The sequence below is a fragment of the Scomber scombrus genome, chromosome 7, assembly GCF_963691925.1.
Source record: "Scomber scombrus chromosome 7, fScoSco1.1, whole genome shotgun sequence".
NCBI lineage: Eukaryota > Metazoa > Chordata > Actinopteri > Scombriformes > Scombridae > Scomber > Scomber scombrus.
The window spans coordinates 18971364-18992927 of NC_084976.1; the positions used below are offsets into that span (position 1 = coordinate 18971364).

The 21564-nt window shown below is 41.2% G+C and overlaps 1 protein-coding gene across 2 annotated transcripts; it reads left to right on the forward strand.

The window, feature by feature from the left end:
• Window positions 1-3: 3 nt before the first annotated feature.
• Window positions 4-21489, forward strand: ttyh1 (tweety family member 1). 2 transcript variants are annotated; one of them, XM_062421804.1, is made up of 15 exons: window positions 4-440; window positions 4121-4285; window positions 5820-6049; window positions 8368-8479; window positions 10158-10495; window positions 13428-13523; window positions 13659-13731; window positions 15289-15364; window positions 15574-15629; window positions 15927-16019; window positions 16116-16208; window positions 16321-16460; window positions 17838-17898; window positions 19512-19590; window positions 20451-21489. In XM_062421804.1, the coding sequence occupies exons 2-14, from the start codon at window positions 4151-4153 to the stop codon at window positions 19548-19550; spliced, it is 1542 nt and encodes a 513-aa protein (XP_062277788.1). In that variant the 5' UTR covers window positions 4-440; window positions 4121-4150; the 3' UTR covers window positions 19551-19590; window positions 20451-21489. The 2 variants fall into 2 exon arrangements, with proteins under 2 accessions (XP_062277788.1, XP_062277787.1); XM_062421803.1 differs by having other exon boundaries at window positions 17838-19590.
• Window positions 21490-21564: the final 75 nt, after the last annotated feature.

Genomic DNA, 21564 nt, shown 5'->3' on the forward strand with positions numbered 1-21564 from the left:
CTCTCTCTCTCTCTCTCTCTCTCTCTAACACTTTCTTGCTCTCTCTCTCTCTCTCTCTCTCTCTCTCTCTCTCTCTCTCTCACACTCTCACACTCTCTTGCTCTCTCTCACTCTCTCTCTGCCTCTCTCACTCACTTGCTCTCATTGAGAGCTCCTCTCTCATCCATCAACACAAGCACCTCTCCACTGTCACCAGACAACCACACAATTATTGGCTATTTGATATTTCACTAACTGCAAGAATTATTGGCTTATTTTTTTTCCCATTTTGACACATTTTTGGCATGTCTCCAAGCCATTTTTTCAGGATGATGTTTTTTCAAGAGCATCAAGCATTGATGGCTGGCGGTATACCTCTTTGAGTGGGTGAATATTTCACGGACACCGGGCGAAGGGAAGAGACAGAAGGAAAGAGAAACCTCCCAACACAACCGTCAGAGGTAAGAGACTGATCTCTCTCCTGTCAGCCCTCAATTATGACTTAATTATAGATGTGGCTGCAAAGATTTTTCATCATTCAAGTGAAATATAATATTATAATTGCACATTTCTTTACATCGCAGTGTAATGCTAATTTGGATCCATGCTTATCTTTTCAAAAATGTTTAATGGATGTTCATCAAACCATTACACTGTAGTGCCGAAATGGATTCATGCTTATCTCTTCAACTATCATGTCTGATGGATGTCCTCTCTCATGGACAATTGTAGAATAAGAAAATTGATGCGGTGAGGCTTTAATGGTTGGATTTGCATGTAATGATTTTTCCACCCAGTTGTAGTTTCATCTGTTTCATATTTTCTCAAAATGCTTTTGAACTGTTTGGTCAATCAGCAAGATATTTTAAGTATTTTTGTTTGCTTTGGGTGTTTTCAGTTTGGTCAGTAGTGTGGAAGTATTTTGTCACCATTAACTTGTCATGTTGGACTCTTGCACACATCAAAGCACTGATTTGCACTGACTTACTGACTATGAGCTGCACTCAGCTGTAGTCACTTTGAGGATACATTGTCGGAGCTGAGCATTAATTATGTAGATGAATGTAAACTGAAAAATGAATTTTAATTGAGAACATTACTCTGTTACAATGGTTTTGCACAGTAGACAAAGGTAACCTCGTATTGACCATTATAGGTGATCATTTCTCCTCGCTGGTGTAGTGTGTCATGAGGCTGTAACGCTTTGTCATAAATTACACTCATTAAGGTTGTTGTTAAGTGCCTGTTAAATGACTTCTTGGGCTGTAATATGAATCCTAACTGATTTTATGAGACAAATTGCAAAAGTGCATTGTTTGAGCAGTAAATGACCTACATTATTTATATCCTCTGATTCTGAGAGTGGTATTGTCATAAAAAAGAAAAGAGGTGGAAATGATTTCCCCGCGCTGAAGATGATCCTAAATTCAGCTGACAGAGATGCTTCAGCCTTGTTCTTATTAGCCGCCTCAAAATGGCCTTTTTTTCCCCCTCTGTACATTCACACATCATGGAGTCTTATATCCTGCAACTGGTTCTAGCTTCCTGAGCTCTGTGCAGACAGAACATAAAATTATTCTGCTGCTTTGTTTTTCTTCAGAAGACACGGCTGGGTGAGAGTCCATCCTTCTCCTTGTCTCACCCGTTTTCTTTTCTCTCTGCCGAGTGAGCTCCAAATCACATTTATTTGCCTTCAGTTATGCAATGGTAACAGGCATGATAACAAGCTGACAGGAGACATCACATCAACTTGAGGCTTCCTATCTGTGACAACTGCTGAGTAACTGCTGCCCCAGGACTGTGAACCCCTCCTCACTTCCATCAGCACCTCATTAGATTCTCCCAGTAACTTTCTGGGTCGCCCAAGAATCCCACCTAGACTTTGACCTGTCGCCTGTCACCACTGTGCATTTTCCAATTAGTGCTGTGCAAGAAGTGACATCACAGCAAGACGAATAAAACTGCTGTCATGCATATTTTGTTTATCTTGAGTTGTCTTCTAATGTGTTTTGTATGCTGCATGGTGCACGTGTCACTACTTATTTGCCTTGCAGTGAAAATCATTATTAGTACACTACTGTCATCCATCAGTGGAAATGCTTTTCTATATTGACGCATTGTACTGGTGGTGGTAATCACAACAGGTTGGCTGATTGCGCTTTGATTGTGGAATTATTCCCTCACTCGATTATTAAGCCTCTCGGAAAGCTTTAACACGCTCCAAAGTCTGATAAATGCGCCTCATAGACCTGCCTCACAGCTCTTGTAATACATCTAATCAAATAAACTCACTCAAGATAAATGATCCTGAAAAAATTCATAAATACGACGGCTGACATCCGGAGCACAAGTCTGTTTACACTGCTGATGTGTGGCGGTGGCTGGATGCAAGTCTCTCAGCGTGTGAACCATTATGTTCAGCATCATTTTAATAAGGGAAATGGAGTGTTGGCAATGATTTGATTTGTGACAGTTGGGCTGCTGGAACCATTAAGGTGAACAGGCTTATTGTAATGGGCTTACAGCAGACCCTGTCTGGCCTGTGGGCGAGCTGTTAACTTGTTCTGGGCCATAAACGCCCCAAATCTGAATGAGCAAATTGTCTGGCATTGAATGTGTCATGTGGCTGAATCAAAACTTTTATCATCCATAGTGATTGTCAAAATGATGGCTGCGGCTTGTAGTGTGGATCAATAGGGACAGTGAAAAAGCCTCACCAGTGTTGGTTGTTGTATTGAATAAATAACAGCTGCATTAAACAGTACAATCCAACACAGGCCTTTAGTTCAGAATCTATTTGACATTATTGACATAAATGCAGAATATGAGCATTGAGCTGTGCTATATAATTCTTTGTATCATTGCTGTTGTTGTGAATGGTTCTCTCTGTGCTCGTCCTCTCTTGGGCAGTCTTAAAACGTGCCTTTCTTAAACAGTAAAGCTCTGATGGTTTCTTGATCTAGGCAGCCGGTATCAGAAGCTGAGCAGGCTCAGTCTCGCCCTCTGTTCCCCCTCTGCTCCTTCATTGTGAGGAGGATTCCAGTGTGTGTTTGGACTAACTGGATTTGCCCTTTGTATTTACCCTACTTTCTCCCCCCTTGGCCGGCTTTAGTAAGAGATGCTGAACACTGAACAGTGGTAGATGATGGAGTCAAATACATCCTATCTTGTATTTTTGTCTGCTTGCTGCTTTAAACACTGCTCTTCCTCTGTATGTATCCAGCCAAAGAGACCCCTTCACAGACCCTGTATATCCCCTATATAATCCATGCTGCTCCTATGGCAGAAACTATTCTGCATAAGGTAAAAAGCAAACAGATTTTTCCACATGTCGTAATGTAATCTCCCTGTTTATGGCACAACTAATGATAATTATTTTAGATTTCTACTCTTTTTAAAAAAAAACCAACAACTAGTATTTAGTAAACTAATAAAATAGTCATTGCTTAAACTGTAAAATGCCCATGGTTACATCTTCAAATATTTAGTTTTGTCCAGCCTGCTTTCCGAAACCCGAAGATGTTCAAGTTAAGATGATATGAAACACAGAAAATCTCAATCTTTTAACATTTGAAAAGCTGAATCCAGCAAATATTTAATTATTTTTTTTCGTCTGATTAAAAAAGGTCAATGATTAATCAGTTATCAAAGTTGCTGTCAATTCATTTTCTGTATTTCAACAGCTTTAATCACACTGCATGTGACCAAAAATCTGATAATTTTCTCAAAAATGTTCAAATCCAAAGATTGGAACAGAAAAAGCTGGTAACTTTGTGCCTTACCTGAACCTGGAGGTAAATCTTAAAACTCAGAGGGGCACTACAGCCTCCTCTCCAGGCAAGGTGTGTGCACTGATTTACACTATCAAGAGCTATTCTTCAGTAACTATGGCTGACATTTTGACCCTTGATTTCCTCAGGTGATCACTGGTCATAAATTGTCTCCACTGTGCCCGGATGAAGGAGGGGCACTGTGGCTGTAGAGCAGCTGTTGACCTCTCTGTACTCTCATCAGTTTGACCATGAGCTCAATAAGACCTTCACCCCTCCTTACCTTCTTCTTCTTCTTTTCTCCTCTGCTCCTACTACTTCACATCACGGCTGCTCTGACACCTCTTTTCCCCCCTCCCTCCTTCACACAGGGTGGAGAACGGGACCAGTGGCAGTAGAAAATGGCTGCCATGACAACGGTGCCCAGCTATAGCCCCTCGCTGTGGGTGAGGATGTGTCACGCCCTCCCCCGGCTGGACCTCACCATGCAGATGAGGGACAATATCTTTGTCCCCGACAGCTGGGAGTACCAGCAGGTAACGGACACCTGCCACAGCCACTTACACAACACTGAAACCACATGCTGCACTGTACCTGTCACATCTGAGGTGGCACATTGCGTAATAATTACAGTCCTGTCGCTGCATTTGTAGTAATAAATGCACAGAAATGGTGAACAATTAAATAACTAAGTGATGGGCAATTTGCTCCACATCATACTATGAATCGCTCCATAAATCCCTGAATGTAACAGCAATCTGCAGAGCCATGATGATGACATTTACAGTCCTTTAAAACCCTTTTTCATGCCATTTTATTGCCCTAATTATTGGTGGGGACACGAGCAAGAACCCTTGAGTTCATATCTAATCTTTTTTTCATTTTCCACCTTGCGTTAGATGTTTTAATGCTCTTCTAAACGATCACACAGCCATGACATTGCACCTGCTTCTGTGCGTGCAAATTGGCAAATTCTTTTTTGAATGCAATTTTGGTTTTAGTGCATGAGTTAGTGTGCTTCAAACAGTTGCTATTGTCTGCATGGTTCATGGTGTGCAATTTCCTGCTAAAGGTGTGCAAAATGCAAAAGGTTTCATCCCTCTCTTCCAACAGGCCTTCATACACATCTCCAGCTAGCCGTGTCTCACAGTGCGTGTTTGTGACTTCTCTGCGGTACAAAGAGGAGGGGGGGGGACGCAAATTATCCTGCAGAACAGAAAGACAAAAGAGACTGAAAGTGCTCCGAGAGAGAATGAGAGAGGGAATGAGTAATGTGAGGAGGTTGCTGAAGAAAAGACCGGGCAGAGGGAGAGAGAGAGAGAGAGAGAGAGAGAGAGAGAGAGAGAGAGAGCGAGAGAGGGAAGGCAAAGTGAGTCAGAGTGAGAGTGAGAGAGAGTGGCAGTGAATGTATTTAAGTAGGTCACAGATTATTAATAGAGATTCAGTGGTGTGGATAGAAAGAAAGAGAGTGGGAGCGAGGGAGAGCGTGGGGAAAGAGCGATGGGTTGAGTGGAGCGATGGGGAGGGGCTTCAGAGAGCAGGAGGTGAGATCGAGAGAAGGTGGAGGAATGGGGAGTGACAGACGGGCAGATGGATGAAGCATAATACTGTAGATAAATGTTGAGGCAAAATGCATTTCAGTAATGTTGACTTTATGACATGGAGCCTGATCAGATGCAGAATCTGATAGGGCTTAGCGACATTAACGCTCACTATGTGATACTGGAACATAGACAGATCAAGGATTCATGGGTTAAAGCCTTTGAAATCAGTGTATAAAGTCAATATTCACGTCAAATTAACTGTGAATCCATCTGTGTTAATGCATGTAGTGTCTATCTGTATCCTTGATTTTTCCTGCCTCTTTGATGTACACAATTTATATTCTTATACCTTTTTAATTACCATCTCCTGCTGCTAATGGGGGCGGGACGCTAAGACGAGCTATGGAAATTAACAGGATTACTTAGTATTTTACCCTCTCAATTTTTTTGTAAAAATGGAATTAAAGTGCCATTTTTCAGATTCACTGACTTATATTCTCATCCTGCTCTTCTCTTTCTTCCTCAGACTCTGCTGGTTTTGTCCAGCTTATCAGCCATCGCTCTTGTTCTCTCCCTCTTGGTGGTTCTCTCCTTCCTCATACACTACTGCTGCTGTCACCGTGGTGACCGGAGTGAGGGATCAGAGGAGGAGGAGGAGGATGAAGATGGCAGCACAGGTCACGGTTACAGTGGGAAGAAGGGGAGGGGCATCTGCTGCGTCACGTGGGTGGCGGTGGCGTCCGTCACACTGTGTTGGTGAGAAGGAGGATTCAGACGTCATTACAGTGTCAACAACAGGCACAAATACACACAGTTGACCTGTTAGCAGTGGTGGAAGAAGTATTCAAATCCTTTACTTAAGTACAAGTGAAATACAGTAATAAAAAAAACTGTATTACAAGCGGAAGTTCAAAGTACAAAGTTTTATCAACAAAATAGTATAAAAAGTAAAATTATTCATTATACAGAAAAATGGCTTTGTGACTGATATATTAATATATATCACATCATTAGATTGTTATAACTGATGTATTAATTCATTAGCAGCTTTTTACCATTCAGTCCTTTAGTCCAGTGGCCCCCTTCAAAAGGGACACAAGATCAATCTGGAGGGTTGTGAGATAATTAATGGTAGTGGAAAGATGAAAAAACACAAATTTGTATTCATTGTTTTGGACTTTTATCTAATATTTGCATTTTTTGTAAAATATTTGAACAATTTTACCTCTTTGAGCCCAAAATTAGTTATTTAAAAGAAACTTTCTGAAACATGACGAAAAGCCCCAGTAGACACTTTTTTTTGTAAAGTGTCACAAAAATGTTGAGAACCACTGGTTTAATCTTCATTAGTGCATTGTGTTTAATAAGCTTATTGTATGTTTTTTTTATGTGAAATATTAATCTGAAATGTAAATATAGATGTTAAGATAAATGTAGTAGAGGAAAATCTAAAGCTCGACCAATACTAAATTATTGGGGCTCATGCCGATATTAAGGAGTAAAGAATTCACAGAACATATGTATGTATATATTAAACTTGAATTTATTCGCTCTAGTAAAAAGCTACAATATTTACCTCTGAAATGTAGTGGAGTAGAAGCAGAAAGTAACATAACCTAGAAATACTATAATACTATAAAAAAAGTACTATCATAGTTGTAGTACATGAGTAAATGGAATTGGTTACTTTACAGCACTGCCAGCTGTGAATCACAAGCTGTCACCCTCTCCATCGTCATGTGATTTTTAGTCTGTCACACAGTCACCAATGTCACTGGAGACAACAGGAGGGACGGATAACAGCTGATGGTCATGTTATGTTACTGTTTACCAACCACAGGCTTTTGACAGCACTGTGTGTGTGTGTGTGTGTGTGTGTGTAGATTTCAATGTTCAGTGGTTTCCCATCAACGTGTACTGTGTGTGGGGATGATCTCAGCTCGTCCACCTACAGCCCAACACTCATTTACCCACCAATACCCCCTCAGATCTGATGACCATGCTGTCATCAAGTCAGTGCATTGTCTCTGCACAGAAATGCTGCCTGACATCTGTCCGTGACACTCTAGCAAAAGTCAATGAGGGGAAGCTCAGCTGCCTATCAGACCTTTTAAATCTAAAGCTACAGGCTCAGCTGTGTGCTATAATGAAATTATAGTGTAGTTTAATGCTTCAGCAGCGCCTGTTATTATATTCAAGTCCATTCGCAGCACGTTTATATGTTTATATGCAATGCTGCCTGACTGTAAAGCTATATCACAGAACATAATGTACTGGGGATCTAATTTCAGCTGTCATAATGATGTCATCATGTGCAGCTTGTAGGTTGAAGTGGTTCGTGTCTCCCCCTCATGGAGCTTAATGTAATTTAATGTAGTTGTCTTCCTCTGTGATGCTCAGTAGAAGAGCTCTCCCAGCGCTAGACTGCATGAAAAAATAGTGCTGCAGTTTACCTCTTGAAAATATTTCACGTGACACTCTTTCCTCCAGATGGTGGCCTTTGGACACAAGTACAAAAACAGGCGTACGTAATTTGAAATGCAGCTGCATTAGACAGCATTCACATTTGGCAGCTTGGAATGCAAAATACACATGGACGCAGACACACATTCCTCCTTTTTCCCCCTGCTTTCTAATCTGGGTCACATACTTTGTGGGAGATTGGGTCATACCATTCCTCTCGGGTTTGAGGGGATTTGATGAACATCTGGCCTGAGCCCTAATCTGAATATTTGAATAACAGAAAGATGTGTAAACATGTCGCTATGTTTAACATTTCGAATGCTTTTCCTTGCTGAAGCTTAACTGTTCAGTCCTAAGAGTCAGCTTTTTTTCCATCATCTGTTTAATCCCTTCCCCCTGCGCTCCACTCTTGGTATGCTCATCCAGAGCACACATATCACATCCTCGCCAGCTCCATCTCCTTGTGTCACATTCATTTAAAATGTACATACACACTGAATTAAACATTACATTTATGCCTCTGCTATCTGCTCTTCTATTCCTCTCTCACACACATACTGTATACACCCTCCCACAATGTGTTCATGTTTCCTTTTTTCCCCCCTTTGCAGTGTTGCCATAGGCATCGGTTTCTATGGCAACAGCGAAGCTAATGATGGGATGTATCAGTTGACCTCGTCTCTTCTCACAGCCAATTATACGCTAGCTTCCATCGATCTGCTGGTGAGTGCTGCTCTCCGCAAGTAAAATGTCATGCAGAATATCTACCCTACTTGACACTGTGTGTGTGTGTGTGTGTGTGTGTGTGTGTGTGTGTGTGTGTGTGTGTGTGTGTGTGTGTGTGTGTCTGTGTCTGTGTCTGTGTCTGTGTCTGTGTCTGTGTCTGTGTCTGTGTCTGTGTCTGTGTCTGTGTCTGTGTCTGTGTGTGTGTGTGAAGAAGAGAGGCGGAGAGATTCATGCTTACATGTGTTCTGCTGAGAGAAAAAGAAAATGGGATACAGACTCCTGTTTTATCGATTTCTCTGTGGTCAGACAGTGGTTTATGTGTCAGACTGCTCCACTGCGCTCTGTGAAAGATACAAGTCAGAAAAACTACAGTAAAGTATCTGGAGATGACAGTATACATACGTGAATACCCGTGAGCAGGTGGAAAAACACATGAGTGAATCAGTTAAAGTCAAATCCCTTCAAGTCCATCTCAGTAATTTCAAATAGAGCAGTTTATTTAATATGACCATCATCAAGCAATAGCATCAGGCATAGTTTAAAGAGAGGAATAGTCGTAACACGTGTCAGAAACAGGAATGTACATGCAAATGCTAGAAAATATTGATCATTTATTGTAATAAAGGAAATAAACTTTGGATGTGAAGTCTGTAAGTCAGCAGCATCAGTAGCGTAGATGTGGATGTGTGGACATGGTAGTGTAAAGGTGATGAAAAGTGTGACACCCCCCCCCCAAAAAACCCCCCCCCAAAAAAACCCAAAACAAACAAAAACAATGCATCTGGCTGGAACTACAATCAGGCACCTTGGGCCCCTTAAAGACTGAAAGTTTGGGAAACTTCTGGGCATCAACCTGTGGGCAGTGGGTGTGTAGCCCCCAGCCATTAACAGCATGCTGTGTCTCCCTCCTCTGTTCTAATCTGCTCTGTGTTTCCGTCTCATGGATGTATAAAGAGCTGCAGGTCTGTGTGTCTACTTGACCAAAGGCGGGCTGAGCTACAAACACGCAGAGCAGAGAGGTCACAGCGGACAGGATGAAGCTCTGCATTCACACAAAATCCCGCAATTCAGCACATTCCCACAGAAATGTGTGGGGGTGTGGGTGCTTAAGAACGAAACTGCCATGAAAATACCAGAAAATATTGTTTTTTAATCTGATTCACAGCTGTGTTTTTGCCAGCCACTATCGCTCTCCTCATTCACTCTCTACTGTGCTCGACCACCGCTGCTCTCTCTCTCTCTCTTGCTAGTTGAGCTGGGGAAGAGAAGCTAAATTTGAATTCGGTGTGTTTACAAACAACCAACCCATCCTGCACTTTTAACGAACTGCTTCAGCTAACACGTTATTCATCTTAACAATCCTAAACATGTCTCAGCAGGTGTGTGCTCACCTCTCTGTACTGCTGCCATCTGCGATCTAAAAGATCTTAAACTAATTTTAAGTCAAAAGAAATTTGATGAATAAAGCTTTTATCTTACATCCAAAATTGAATTTATAGTAAAGTTGAGTTCATTTTAGGTGAGATTGTAAGAGACCAAAAATACTCAAGTACATCTGTAGTTCTCCATACAAAACCACTCAAAGCCGACCAGGATTTTATGAGCACCAACATCTCTATTTTGTGGTTTTCTTTCCACTTAAACCCCATCACATTCCTCCTTCCGCCCTCTACAGATTTCCGACACAATTACTGGACTGCAGCTGTCTGTGTCTGGCCCGCTGACCACAATGGACGAGCTTTTTACTGGCAGTAAACCTTTCCTGGTGTCGTTGCGGAACTGCCGGAGGTTATCTGAGAATGTGATCAACCTCCTCTCCTCTATCTCCCTGGCCCGGTCCAGCAGCGACGCAGGCCTGGGCAATGACAGCAGTATCAGTGGGGCATCCATCATACCTCTGACCCCAGTACCTCCCTCGATGGCTCCTACAATGGTCCCCACCAGCGGCCTCATGCCCAACCCCTTTTCACCTGGCTGGGCGGCCAACACGCTGATGGTGAATGAGGACTACAGGTGAGGCTGCAGTCCAGAGAAGATGAAGATGGGTAGATGTTTAATTCATATTCATACACATTTGGTTTTTTTTTATGATTAGACATAAGTAATACTAAATACTGCTCAGATATATTCACATATGCATATTAGGAGTGTTTAACTTTGTATCTCAGCAATTGTATATCAGCAAAAGATATGTATTTAGATAGTTGGCCCACGAGTCAATAAAAAAATATGATGCGCATAATTCAGTATGATATGATTCACTGAGATTGGCATGTGATTTCTGGATAATTTCCTGTGTTTCATTTGTCAGCTGGACATTCAAATATGTCAAATTTGGCTAAAAGTAACATATAATTTAACATATAGCAGGTATAAAGATGCCTATCTCAAATAAAATGGAGCAGTTCTTTCATGCAAAAATCTAATTTCCCTGTAATTAGTAATACATTGAATCAGTATTTCCAGGAGACTATCTGGGAATTATTAGAATGTTATGGACCCGTAAAACAAAGTGTTACCTCAATATTGTATTGATTAATCTCAGATTCGATTCAGGATTTCATATCTTCATCAGTATTTCCTCATGTTTGTTCAAAGTGACAATGTTTGAGTGTTTAAACTGTGATAGTTAGCTTTCTGGGCTAAAAGAGTAAAGATTTATCCCAGTTTTGCCTCTAATTTGACTCTAAATAGTTTGGCTCATACATGTTTTTCAGTTTCTTGGTAATTGTGCAAAAGATATTAACTCCTCTTAAGCATTCTTCAGCAGTTTCTCATAAAATAGATGCTATAATTTTGTTCTTATCCCTTTTCACTAAAACATTGATTTACTAAAACATAATATTTATCCAAGTATATGAAAACAATCTTTATGATATTTTATTGCTTGTTCAGTTAAAAGATCATCAGTAAATTTGATGAGATTTAGAATAATAAGTGAAGTGAATCAAAAGGAATAATTAATCTCCATGTACTATGTCTGTTTGGCCTTTTTCATTCATCAGTTGTGTAACTGCCTTATGTATAATGCAACCATACTCAGTGACTTGGAGGACAGAGATGTTTTGTATTTAAAACACAGTCGTCTTACAGATGTTGACTGTAGTCTGACAACATACTGGTTAACTTAACAACAACCATAATTTGAGTTGTCTACACATTTCTCCATAGTTATGTTAACAAACCTTCGTGGTCAGTTTTCCACAAATTTCAACATACACAGGCTGTTTGTTATCACTGTCTGCTCGTATAGTTTTGTAAGAGTCGTCCAGCCAAGCTGCTTATGATTGTTGCATGTTTATGATGTTTATTACCATGGAGTTGTTGAGGTAGTTTAATGAAAACTTTTTCAAAATGACAAGGATGTTTTATGTTCAATGAAAGCACTTTCATTTATGAGTACAAGTGCCTAATACCCACTGAGTAATAACAATAGGAACTAAGCCTAAATAAACAGATCACACGCTGAAAAAACACAGAAGTTATCCCTTCCTTTTCACAGGAAGAGGTGAAGTACGGTTCAGCTGACCTCATACAAGAGAGGGTTTCGTCACCCTGAATTCATGTTGCAAGTAACCATAAAGGGAGCAACACAATGTGTCTTCTTTCTGTTTAATAGTGACATAAAACCTAGATCAGTGCAGTTTATCACAATCTTAAACATCGTATTACACCCAGTAGTTTTGATTCTATAGTTTTCATCACAGATGAGGTTGAAACATATGAATCTGGTAAAAAGGAGGAGGTTCATTTCAGACAACAAAAGCAGAATGGCTGGGATGAAAAATCTAATAAATAAATAATAAATAATAATAATAACATTTTTGTAAAAACATAAAAGGTGCTACTCTAAGGTGTATCTGACAGAACATTTTAGCTCATATCTGTCCTCAATAACCTAAGATATATTAGAGGGACTGGTGAGCAACATGTTAGCCTTTCTCCACAGTAGACTATATGAATATAGAACTATAGCAGGAAAATCACAGGTGTTACTAATCAGGTTAGTGATTGCTCCCTTCCTCCAGCAGAATGGAGATTTTAATTGGACATTACACTATATCCCTCCCTGACAAAATCCTAACAATGGTGCTATTTTTATTTTGCCAATTAAGAACCCACCAGGTAAATATTAATAGTTTAAAAAGGATGGATTTACAGTATTTCATATCTGTTCTGAAATAATATTCATGGACCTTAATGAACATTGAAATCATAAATCATAAATGATCATAAATGGCTGTATTTATATAGCGCTTTCACCAACCTTCAGATTGGTGGATGAACGGCTCTGCCTCCTAAGCCACAGCCACCTTTTCTTCATAACTTCAACTTATAACTTGATAACTTTTAAATACATTTTTGCACAAAATGAGGCTTGTGAATTTTGCCCCCTGTCACCTACATTATAAGCACATTTAGGGGCATCTTCTAATGGTCCGTATCAACCGGAGGAATGATTACAGCCTGTTTAAGTGTTTATATGGGTGCTTGACATGTTTTAATACAGACTTGAAAAATGAGAACCTTTCTTATATACAATCTATGGGTTAAACATAAGTAGTCCCAACCATCCTGGAAAATGACTAACATAACTTGCTTCCAGCAGTTATCATCAAAAATCCCCCTGAAGCCAGCTGTTTCTGTGGCTTCTGTTGAAAAGCAGTTCATCATAGTGGTTATAGCCACATGTTATGTAACTAAAAGCTGTTTTTTTATTGAATGTGTGAAACCCCAATAGAGTTGCATCACAAAAAGTTGTGTTGTACACATTTTAATTGTAGTGTAACAAATAAAGAATATCAGTCACAGATGAGCAAAATCCACCCTCTGAAGCTATGAAATGTGGTTGAAAACATCCAGAAAAACTATTTTTGGGGTCAAATTACAGTTAAGATCAGTGATGACAACTGCTGTATGTGCTGTCTGGGTTTATTTTTTATAGGTGGTTATCATATGTGTTGCTGCTGCTACTTGATCTCATAGTGTGTCTGTTCATCTTGCTGGGACTGGCCAAGCAAGCACGCTGGCTGCTCATCCTGTGAGTGTACACACACACACACACACACACACACACACAAACACACTCGTGTATCTTTAAACACAACCCATACAACGCTGGCTTGATGGTCAGGGTGTCCTCTTGGCTGAAGAGTTTGTGCTGTTCCCCCCACAGGATGACTGTGCTGGCATGGCTGGCTCTCTTCCTTAGCTGGGGCTCTCTGGGCTTGGAGACGGCTACTGTAGTGGTGAGTAGACAGAGTGGAACTGCTATGGTGACAGAACTGGAGGGAGGGAGGAATAGGAAGTGAATGGGACTGTCATGGAAGGGATTGGCTGGCTACTGCTGAGGGAAGAGAGCTTTAGGAGGCCGACCCCTGATGGCAGGCCAAAGCGGTGTGTGTGTGTGTGCGTGTGTGTGCGTGTGTGTGTGCGTGTGTGTGCGTGTGTGTGTGTGTGTGTGTGTTTGTGATTTCTGTGCCCATTGTGCTAAACTGTGAAAAGACCTGCCTCCTAGGGAACGCTGCAGTCATGGCGGAGGCCCAAAAAGGCAGGAAAATGGGGCAGAGATTAAAGATTCAATGTGCGTGTGCACGTTTGTGAACAAAGTGTGTTTGTGCATTAAACAGCGCGTGTTTCATGTAAGTGTGTTTGCGAGTGTGTGGGCGTTTGGCTTCGAGAAGTAAAGATAGAAGATGAAGAGAAGTGCTTTCAACAAGAGTGAGGAGGGGAGAGGAAGAGCGAGAGAGTGCATCTCAAGATCAGTTTGAGAGAGAGAGAGTTAGAGTGAGTGATAGAGACAGAGAGAGCACAGTGAAGCCTTCGAGCTGTTACTGTACCTCGGCCCCTCGGGACTTCAGACTAACCAAACAAGAAGGAAAAGCGAGTTTGAAGTAATCTTGTGAAAGTGAAATTCACAAACACGCTACTGTCCCATGTTCATCTAAAAGTCCAGCTGTGTTTTCAACATTCACACGTGACAACATCACTAGCGTGTCAACATCACTAGCGTGTCCCACATGTAACAATCCAGCCAACAGTGACATTTATCGGCAACAAAGAGCACAGAGAAAGTTTTGTGTCCATTTTCAGTTTCTCTTTTGAAGTTTGACTGGAGAGGTTGTGCCCTCTGAGGGGAGACTGTTTTTTGGTCTGAGCTGGGGGAGGGAGAAGGGGGTAAATAGTGCCTGTTTTTCTGCGTTGCTGCCCATTTTTAAGAATCTCAGTGTCATGTGGAGCTGGCGGGAGATGTCCCAAGGCCTGTGGGTCTACACAGAGATGCTCTGTCCCTGGTCACTGACAAGGAAACAAAGGACCAGCTGTGGGCCTGCCCACTTTATTCCGTCCCGGGGTCGCTGCTTTTGTCAGCCGCCGGGCTCTCTGTGTGGCTCTCACTCCCTCTTCTGGTGGGGCGATTTCAAGCTGAGCGTGTCTGTGGGTGCACCATCAATATAATTATAGTTCAGAAAGTGGGGTAATGTATAGAGATGATATGGGAAAAGTGGATAACAGAGTGAGCTGATGGAAAGATATTTGGATGTCAGATTATAGCACAGGTTTAACCAGGACAGCATGTGATGCAGGCAGCAGCAGATCAATATCTGTCAGTGTAGCATGAGCTGCAGTCAGATATCTGAGGAGGTAAGTATGTCAGTTGGTCAGTGTGTCTACTAACTTTTCCCTTGTGATCATTTCCACTTTTGCCTCATCTGTCCCTCTTCTCCTGCTGTTTTTTTCCTTCTCTTTGACCCTCTTTATCCTGTCATCCCTTCTCGCTCGCCCTGTCACTCTTGCTGCACTGCCAGGCGCTCAGTGACTTCTGCTCAGATCCAAACACGTTCGTGCTCAACTCCACCCACTTCAACACTGGCACCAGCTCAGGTACAGTAGGAGTCCTGAACACGCAACACTGCTACTATCTAAAAAGAGCTATTGGCTGTTGCTCCCTATTTCTGCCGTGCACTTGATTTACCCCCCAACTGTGCTCACGTCAGCAGAAACTCAATATAATGAATGTTACAGTAAATGTTTCCACATCTTTTTTATTGTGCATTGATGTGTTATGCACTGGTGTTTTGTCGGCCATTCAGATGTGTTGGATTATTACCTGACCTGCAGCAGGCGCATGAACAGTCCCTTCCAGCAGGTAATGTGACCTCTGTCAGTCACATGTTATATCTATGTAACATATTACATTTCAGGCATTTAGCTAACACTCTTACTCTGAGTCATTTAAAGTAAGTGAGCAGGCTGCATGTCAGACTCATACAAGGGCGGTTAAGGACAAATTATTTGAGGACACGATGCACAGCTGTTGCTTGGGCATCCTGTCCTTAAATGATTTTCTCCCCTGATAAAAAGCTACACGCCCAGCATATTAATGGTGTGTTTCAACAAGAAAGTGAAAGAAAAGCTCTTAATTCAACTGACTTGTTGGCTTCAGCTGCTGACCCAGTCGCAGAGGGCACTGTCCAACATCCACACACACCTCTCCAGCCTGGAGAGAAATGCTCTCCCGCAGTTCCCCAAAGCTGAGGTAATCTTATATTGTATTTAACAGTCAAGAAATAACATTTTTGCCACATATTGAGCAATTCTGATTTTTCTCACATTTTCTCTCACTTTTTCTCAGAAATCACTCAGGGAGGTTCAGCAGATACTCAACTCCACAGAAGGCAACTTTCATCAGTTGGTGGCACTTCTGAACTGCAGAGGTCTGAATAAGGTAACTCAAAGCTCAGGGGGCAATACTGTACATACAATAACAACAACTAGTCACCAGGCTTCTTTGTTTACATTTATTCCTCCTTTTCTGTTTTTCCACCCTTTACTTTCAGGACTATATTGATTCACTGAAAGGCCTGTGCTATGATGGGATGGAGGGATTGCTCTACCTCTCCCTTTACTCTTTCCTCTCTGCTCTGGCCTTCACTGCTATTCTCTGCTCTCTGCCTGGTGCCTGGAGGAGCTTCCCCAGGTGAGAGTGGGAGTGTGTACATCTGCAGTTCATCCAAAAGTGTACCAGACATACACATCCAATAAACATCAAACAGGTGCTGGACCAAGGAAACAATATCAAAAAGAAAGATGAAGGACCGCACACTGCAGCTCCCTTAGATGCAGTTTAGTGAGATCTCCACTAGTGACATTTCAACATGCTCTTCTTCAGACTGAAGAAATCCATCAGTCTTCATCTTTCTTTTTTCAATCTGCAGTGCATGTTAGAGATCTACATAAAAGAAGTGCTTGTGTAAAAGTGTGTGCGCAGTGCATAGCCATACTCGCTGTTTTTGTGTTGCATTCATTTTTAAAAATTGTTTTCTAATAAAAAATAAAGAGAAGCAGGACATTTCTTTTTTCCTGCACTCATTTGAATTGACTGCCCTGAACACTGCCAATAGTAGTTCAAGAAAAGGACTTTGGCAGACAACATTGATTGAACTCAAGTTGAAGTTCCTGAACAGCAATAAATCTTTCTTGTCCCACAGTGTCAGGGCGGACGTACACTCCTCTCCTCTTATATTCATGACACAGTGAACAGTGCTGATAGTCCACATGCAGATCCTGGTTATGAAATGCGGTTTATGAAAGCCACTTGGCATGAAAAGTGGAAAAAGTCAAGTGTCAGGTTCTTGGGAAATTTTAAAAGAACATTGGCATCAGCAAAAGTTTAACAACATAATAACATTTCAAATTACACAGAAATGAATGGTCACAGGATGATTTCAGATAACTTTGTTTTCATTAGAGTTTAGTATTTAGGATTTATTTGTTTTTTTGGGTCTGCGTATACGAGAAAAGTTATTTTCAGGTATACTGAAATCCACATTCAAGCCTTTGTCATGTGTCACTGGCAAATAGCCAGATTTGGTATTTGTTTTGTAATTCAGACTTTATTGACATGAATGTGAAAGTTACATTTGTGTATCTAAAGCTAGTGCTGCTTGTTTAGTCGTCCTGTAGATTAGATTCATTTAATGGTTTCTGTGGTGGCCAATTGTGGTTTAATACAACAATCTGAATTATTATCTCATCCCTTATTTTTCTGTAAATATTAGTGTCATGTGTTACAATCCTGGTAGCATGAACAAGGAAACTAAAATTAGGATAAAAAAATTAAGCTTATCAAGTACAAAACAAAATCAGCTGCCAGTGATTGGTCTCAGCTCCCTGAAAGGAGGAACAGGTACACAGAAACATGCTACACAGGACACAACACATGTCAGAAAAGTTCTGTGTATACAGAATATTTAACAACGATAATGCAGCTATGAAGAAAATGAAATATGAAGACCCTCATCATTCCTCTGATCTCACACACTTCCCTCTGTCTCTCTTTCATGGACGGCGACAGTGAATCAGAAGAGTACGAAGACTCGGACAGCGAGAGTGAGGACCCCTTCACCTCCCATCAGGCACGTAGACAGACGGCCTCGGGGTCTCAGCGAGGGGCCATGGCCCCCTTCTATAATTACCCGGGGGCAGGGTGGACACCCCCCTTTTCTAGCGCGCCGCCCCTCCCGTGAGTAACACAGACACACAGACACACAGACAGACAGAACGTCCCAGAGGAGATTGCGATTAGATGCACTTTTAGCTTTAAGTTTGTACCTACGGGCAACTTTTGCACTCATGCCCCCCAAGATCAGGGATTTTAAAGAGTCCAGGATGTAGCGTGACAGCACAGTGCTTTTACATTAGCAGTTCATAGAGACTATTAATACATTTTTGTGCAGACACATAGTCTTTTTGGTGAAGACATTAAGTTTTGATATCAGATATTCTCCCCTCATGACATACACATAATTGTATTGAGCACATACATCTTCACACAGGAGTAGACAGATTAGTTAGTTGGAGTGCAGAATAGTCAGTTAGGTTTACACACTTTTGTTTATAGACATGTAGGAGACATGTAGAGAGCTGTCAGTTTAAGCACATGCATTGCAGACAGACACACAGACAGGTCATTATGGACTACAGTGTAGGCAGAGAAACAGACACAACTCCAGAGGTCTGTCTGTCTGTCTGTGTGTCTGTCTATTCGTCTGTCGAGTGTTTCCCGACAGACGATGTAGGCCGTTCGATCATTTCACAGATCTTGTCTCAAATGGCGTCCTGTCTCCTAAACAGTAGTAGACTACTGCTGTGTTGGGGGGAAGGGTGTCATTGACGAGGCCGCGCTCGTAAAAGTTCTGCCGCTGTGAGGCTCAGGTTGACTATAGGTAACCCCCCCACACACTCCTGCATCACTCTCATCTGTCTCCTCGCTGTGGTGTCTCAGATTATCTCTCTGGATCTGTCCTTGCTCTTTGCTTTTCATCATTCCTCCTGCTTCCTTTTTTTAGGCTTTCAATTTTCTCATCTTATTAAGCTTTTTCCCCTTTCTCCCTCAATGAAGTTTCCAATCTAAGTTAGTGCTCTGAGAAACTTATCTAATCGTGGACTATTAAACTTCCTATTCTCATGCCAGCTGATCATCTTGATCGCTCCCATATCTAATGTAATAACACACAAGCCTGATTGAACTGGCAAGTCTCAGAAACTCAGCGAGCAGTGAAACAAAAACAGTCCACTCCTCTTAAATGGAATCTGCTCGGGATTGCTTTAAAAGCTTTCTGGGGTTTATCGTGCAGACAAATAGATTCATTAGAAAAACCACATAGCAACTGAAATGGGGCTGGTGAGTCACACACAGCCCTAAATGCATGTAGCCGCAGATTATTGTATAAATCCTGCAGTGCATCATCAGTCAGGAGTGGACTGTGCGCCTGCTGCTGGTGCTCAGAGTGCCTTGCTTGTGCTCTGGTGGTACTAATACCAACAAGCTATACTGCGCGCTGTATTTTTCCAACCTATATTTCTCTAACCGCTCTTTCTCCTTCTTCCCTTTTACCTGTCCTCGGCTCCCGTCACCCTGCGGTCTTCCGTTCCCCTCTGTCTTTCTCAACGTGTCTCACCCCTGTTTCCCTCTCTTCTTCATCCTCCATTCCTTCTCCTGTCCTTGTCTCTTTCTATCTCTATACAGGACTCCAAACGTTTCCTCCAATGGCAACCCTGGCTATGAGAGCCTACCCTTGACTGACAGGCAGTCCCCACCCCCCTCTGTGAGTTCCTCTGTTCTTGTGACGCCATCACAATCTGTGCCATTTTATCATTACTGTCAGTGTACACGCTCGCTTTAATCAGTAGCAAACGGACTAACGTGGTGGTGGGAGGGCTTCAACCTCGCAGGACCCTGTAGGCTCGCCTTTTGTTCTTTCTTTTTACTACGACTGTTCATAATGTGCATGAAATGTGAGAGTATTAACATGTTACTGACATGTGAGACATACTGTATGAGAGCTTTTCCTGTTTTATCATTACTATCTGACCATTTTTAAAGATCACCTCGACCAAAACAGCTTCTAGAGATAAAGCAATCATAAACATTCAGCTTGAAAGCTCCTTCTTGAACAAAAATAAAATTTAAAAAAATGAAAGAATGAAATCCTTACTCCAGGTTCCCTTACTCACTTTTTTCTGAGCTTTCAATCACATCTCACACTCCACACTGATGACAAACTCCATCGACTGATTAAGACCCTGAGATGAAGGTGAAAGCCTGGATTAAGCTATTAAGGGGACCTTGAGTTATTTGTTTTTTTGGGCAAAATAATGAACATATTTAGATGCATCGCAGCATTGTTAATTGACTGTAAATTGTTACTTTAGTTCTAAAAATCTCCTAAAAATTCATTAATTTCCTTCTCTTATTTGAAAAACTAGAAAAGATGCATTCATTTATTAACAACTGTTGGTCAGATAGTGGTTATAACATGTACTGTCTTCTGCTGTTGATGAGTTGCTCTACACATGGGTGAATAACATATTTTTCTCTCCTTTTTCATTATTTTCTCTCGATACACCTTTGGAACCATCTATACCTGTCTTCTGTTGCGTCTCATCGTGTTTTCTGGACGTACAGTACTCTCCCAGCATGCTGACTGGTTATGGGGGAAGTCAATCACACCCCAACCCTGCCCATTCAAGGAACCTGTATTCACGTTGATTTCTTTTTTTGGTTTTGGTTTGTTTTGTTAGGAAATGTATAGAAAAAAAAGTTTAGTTTTCATATGAATGGACACTTTACTGAAATGAAAAACAACTAATCTAAAATAAAATGAATGCTAGGTGTGAATTCAAAGTGCGTAACGTCAGTACCACTGAGTATTATTACTTATTATTAGAAGCACTTAAAAGAGAAAGTCTTAACGGACTGCTGATATAACCGACAGCGATAATGCTGGTAGGATGGTCTTGCAAAGGTATGAACCAAGTACACTTGGTCTAAATTCTTTCCCCTTGTTTGTCCAAACTCTGTGTAAACTGTGAACAGTGGTGAGGCAAGTCAGAATGGTATTGACGTTACTACGTTGTAGTTTTATATTCTTAAATGTATCAGTACCACCAATTTTATTTTCAAGTTTTTATATAAATATTGTTGTAGAAAAACACTGGCACGTAGCAACAAGACACATTTTTTTCTGTGAATGGTTATGCAGTTCCTTCACTTGGTATAATTTTTTTTATTATTACTTTTTATAGGTGGCAATTCTGTATTTTCCTTGTACTACCTTATGGTATTCTGTATATCTCACTGTCTACAATATCTGAATAATCATGAACCTTTGCTCTTAAAAAAAAAATACTTGAGGACTACCAAGACCCTGTTTTAATGATTGAATGGAGAACTACAACTGCCACTCACATCCAGAGAGTGGAGAACTACAAATCCCATGCAATGACAGCAGGTACATAGCAATATGATTCTTGCTACTGGTGCTGCAGTAGCCCTACCGTAACTAGCAATAATAACTATGTATAGCATCGGGTTTTCTGAGATCTCTCCAAGATGTTTTGTGTATATATGGTATGGTATGTTGGAGATTTCATTGAATCCCCCATCCTTGCCAACTGACCTTGTTAACCCTTGAATTGAGTTTGTATGGTATTATCAATGCTCCTTTTGAATGGCATCCTTTTACACTCAAGAGTCTAATATAAATAAAAATAACTTCAATAACCTGACGCTAAGCTCG

What these genes read in the sequence shown, in the direction of transcription:
- ttyh1 (XM_062421803.1), top strand. Translation starts at nt 4,151, where the DNA reads ATGGCTGCCATGACAACGGTGCCCAGCTATAGCCCCTCGCTGTGGGTG. An exon ending in TGAACAGTCCCTTCCAGCAG is followed by an intron (nt 15,630 to 15,926) that starts GTAATGTGACCT and finishes TGTTGGCTTCAG; the next exon opens with CTGCTGACCCAGTCGCAGAG. An exon ending in GCCTGGAGGAGCTTCCCCAG is followed by an intron (nt 16,461 to 17,837) that starts GTGAGAGTGGGA and finishes GGACGGCGACAG; the next exon opens with TGAATCAGAAGAGTACGAAG.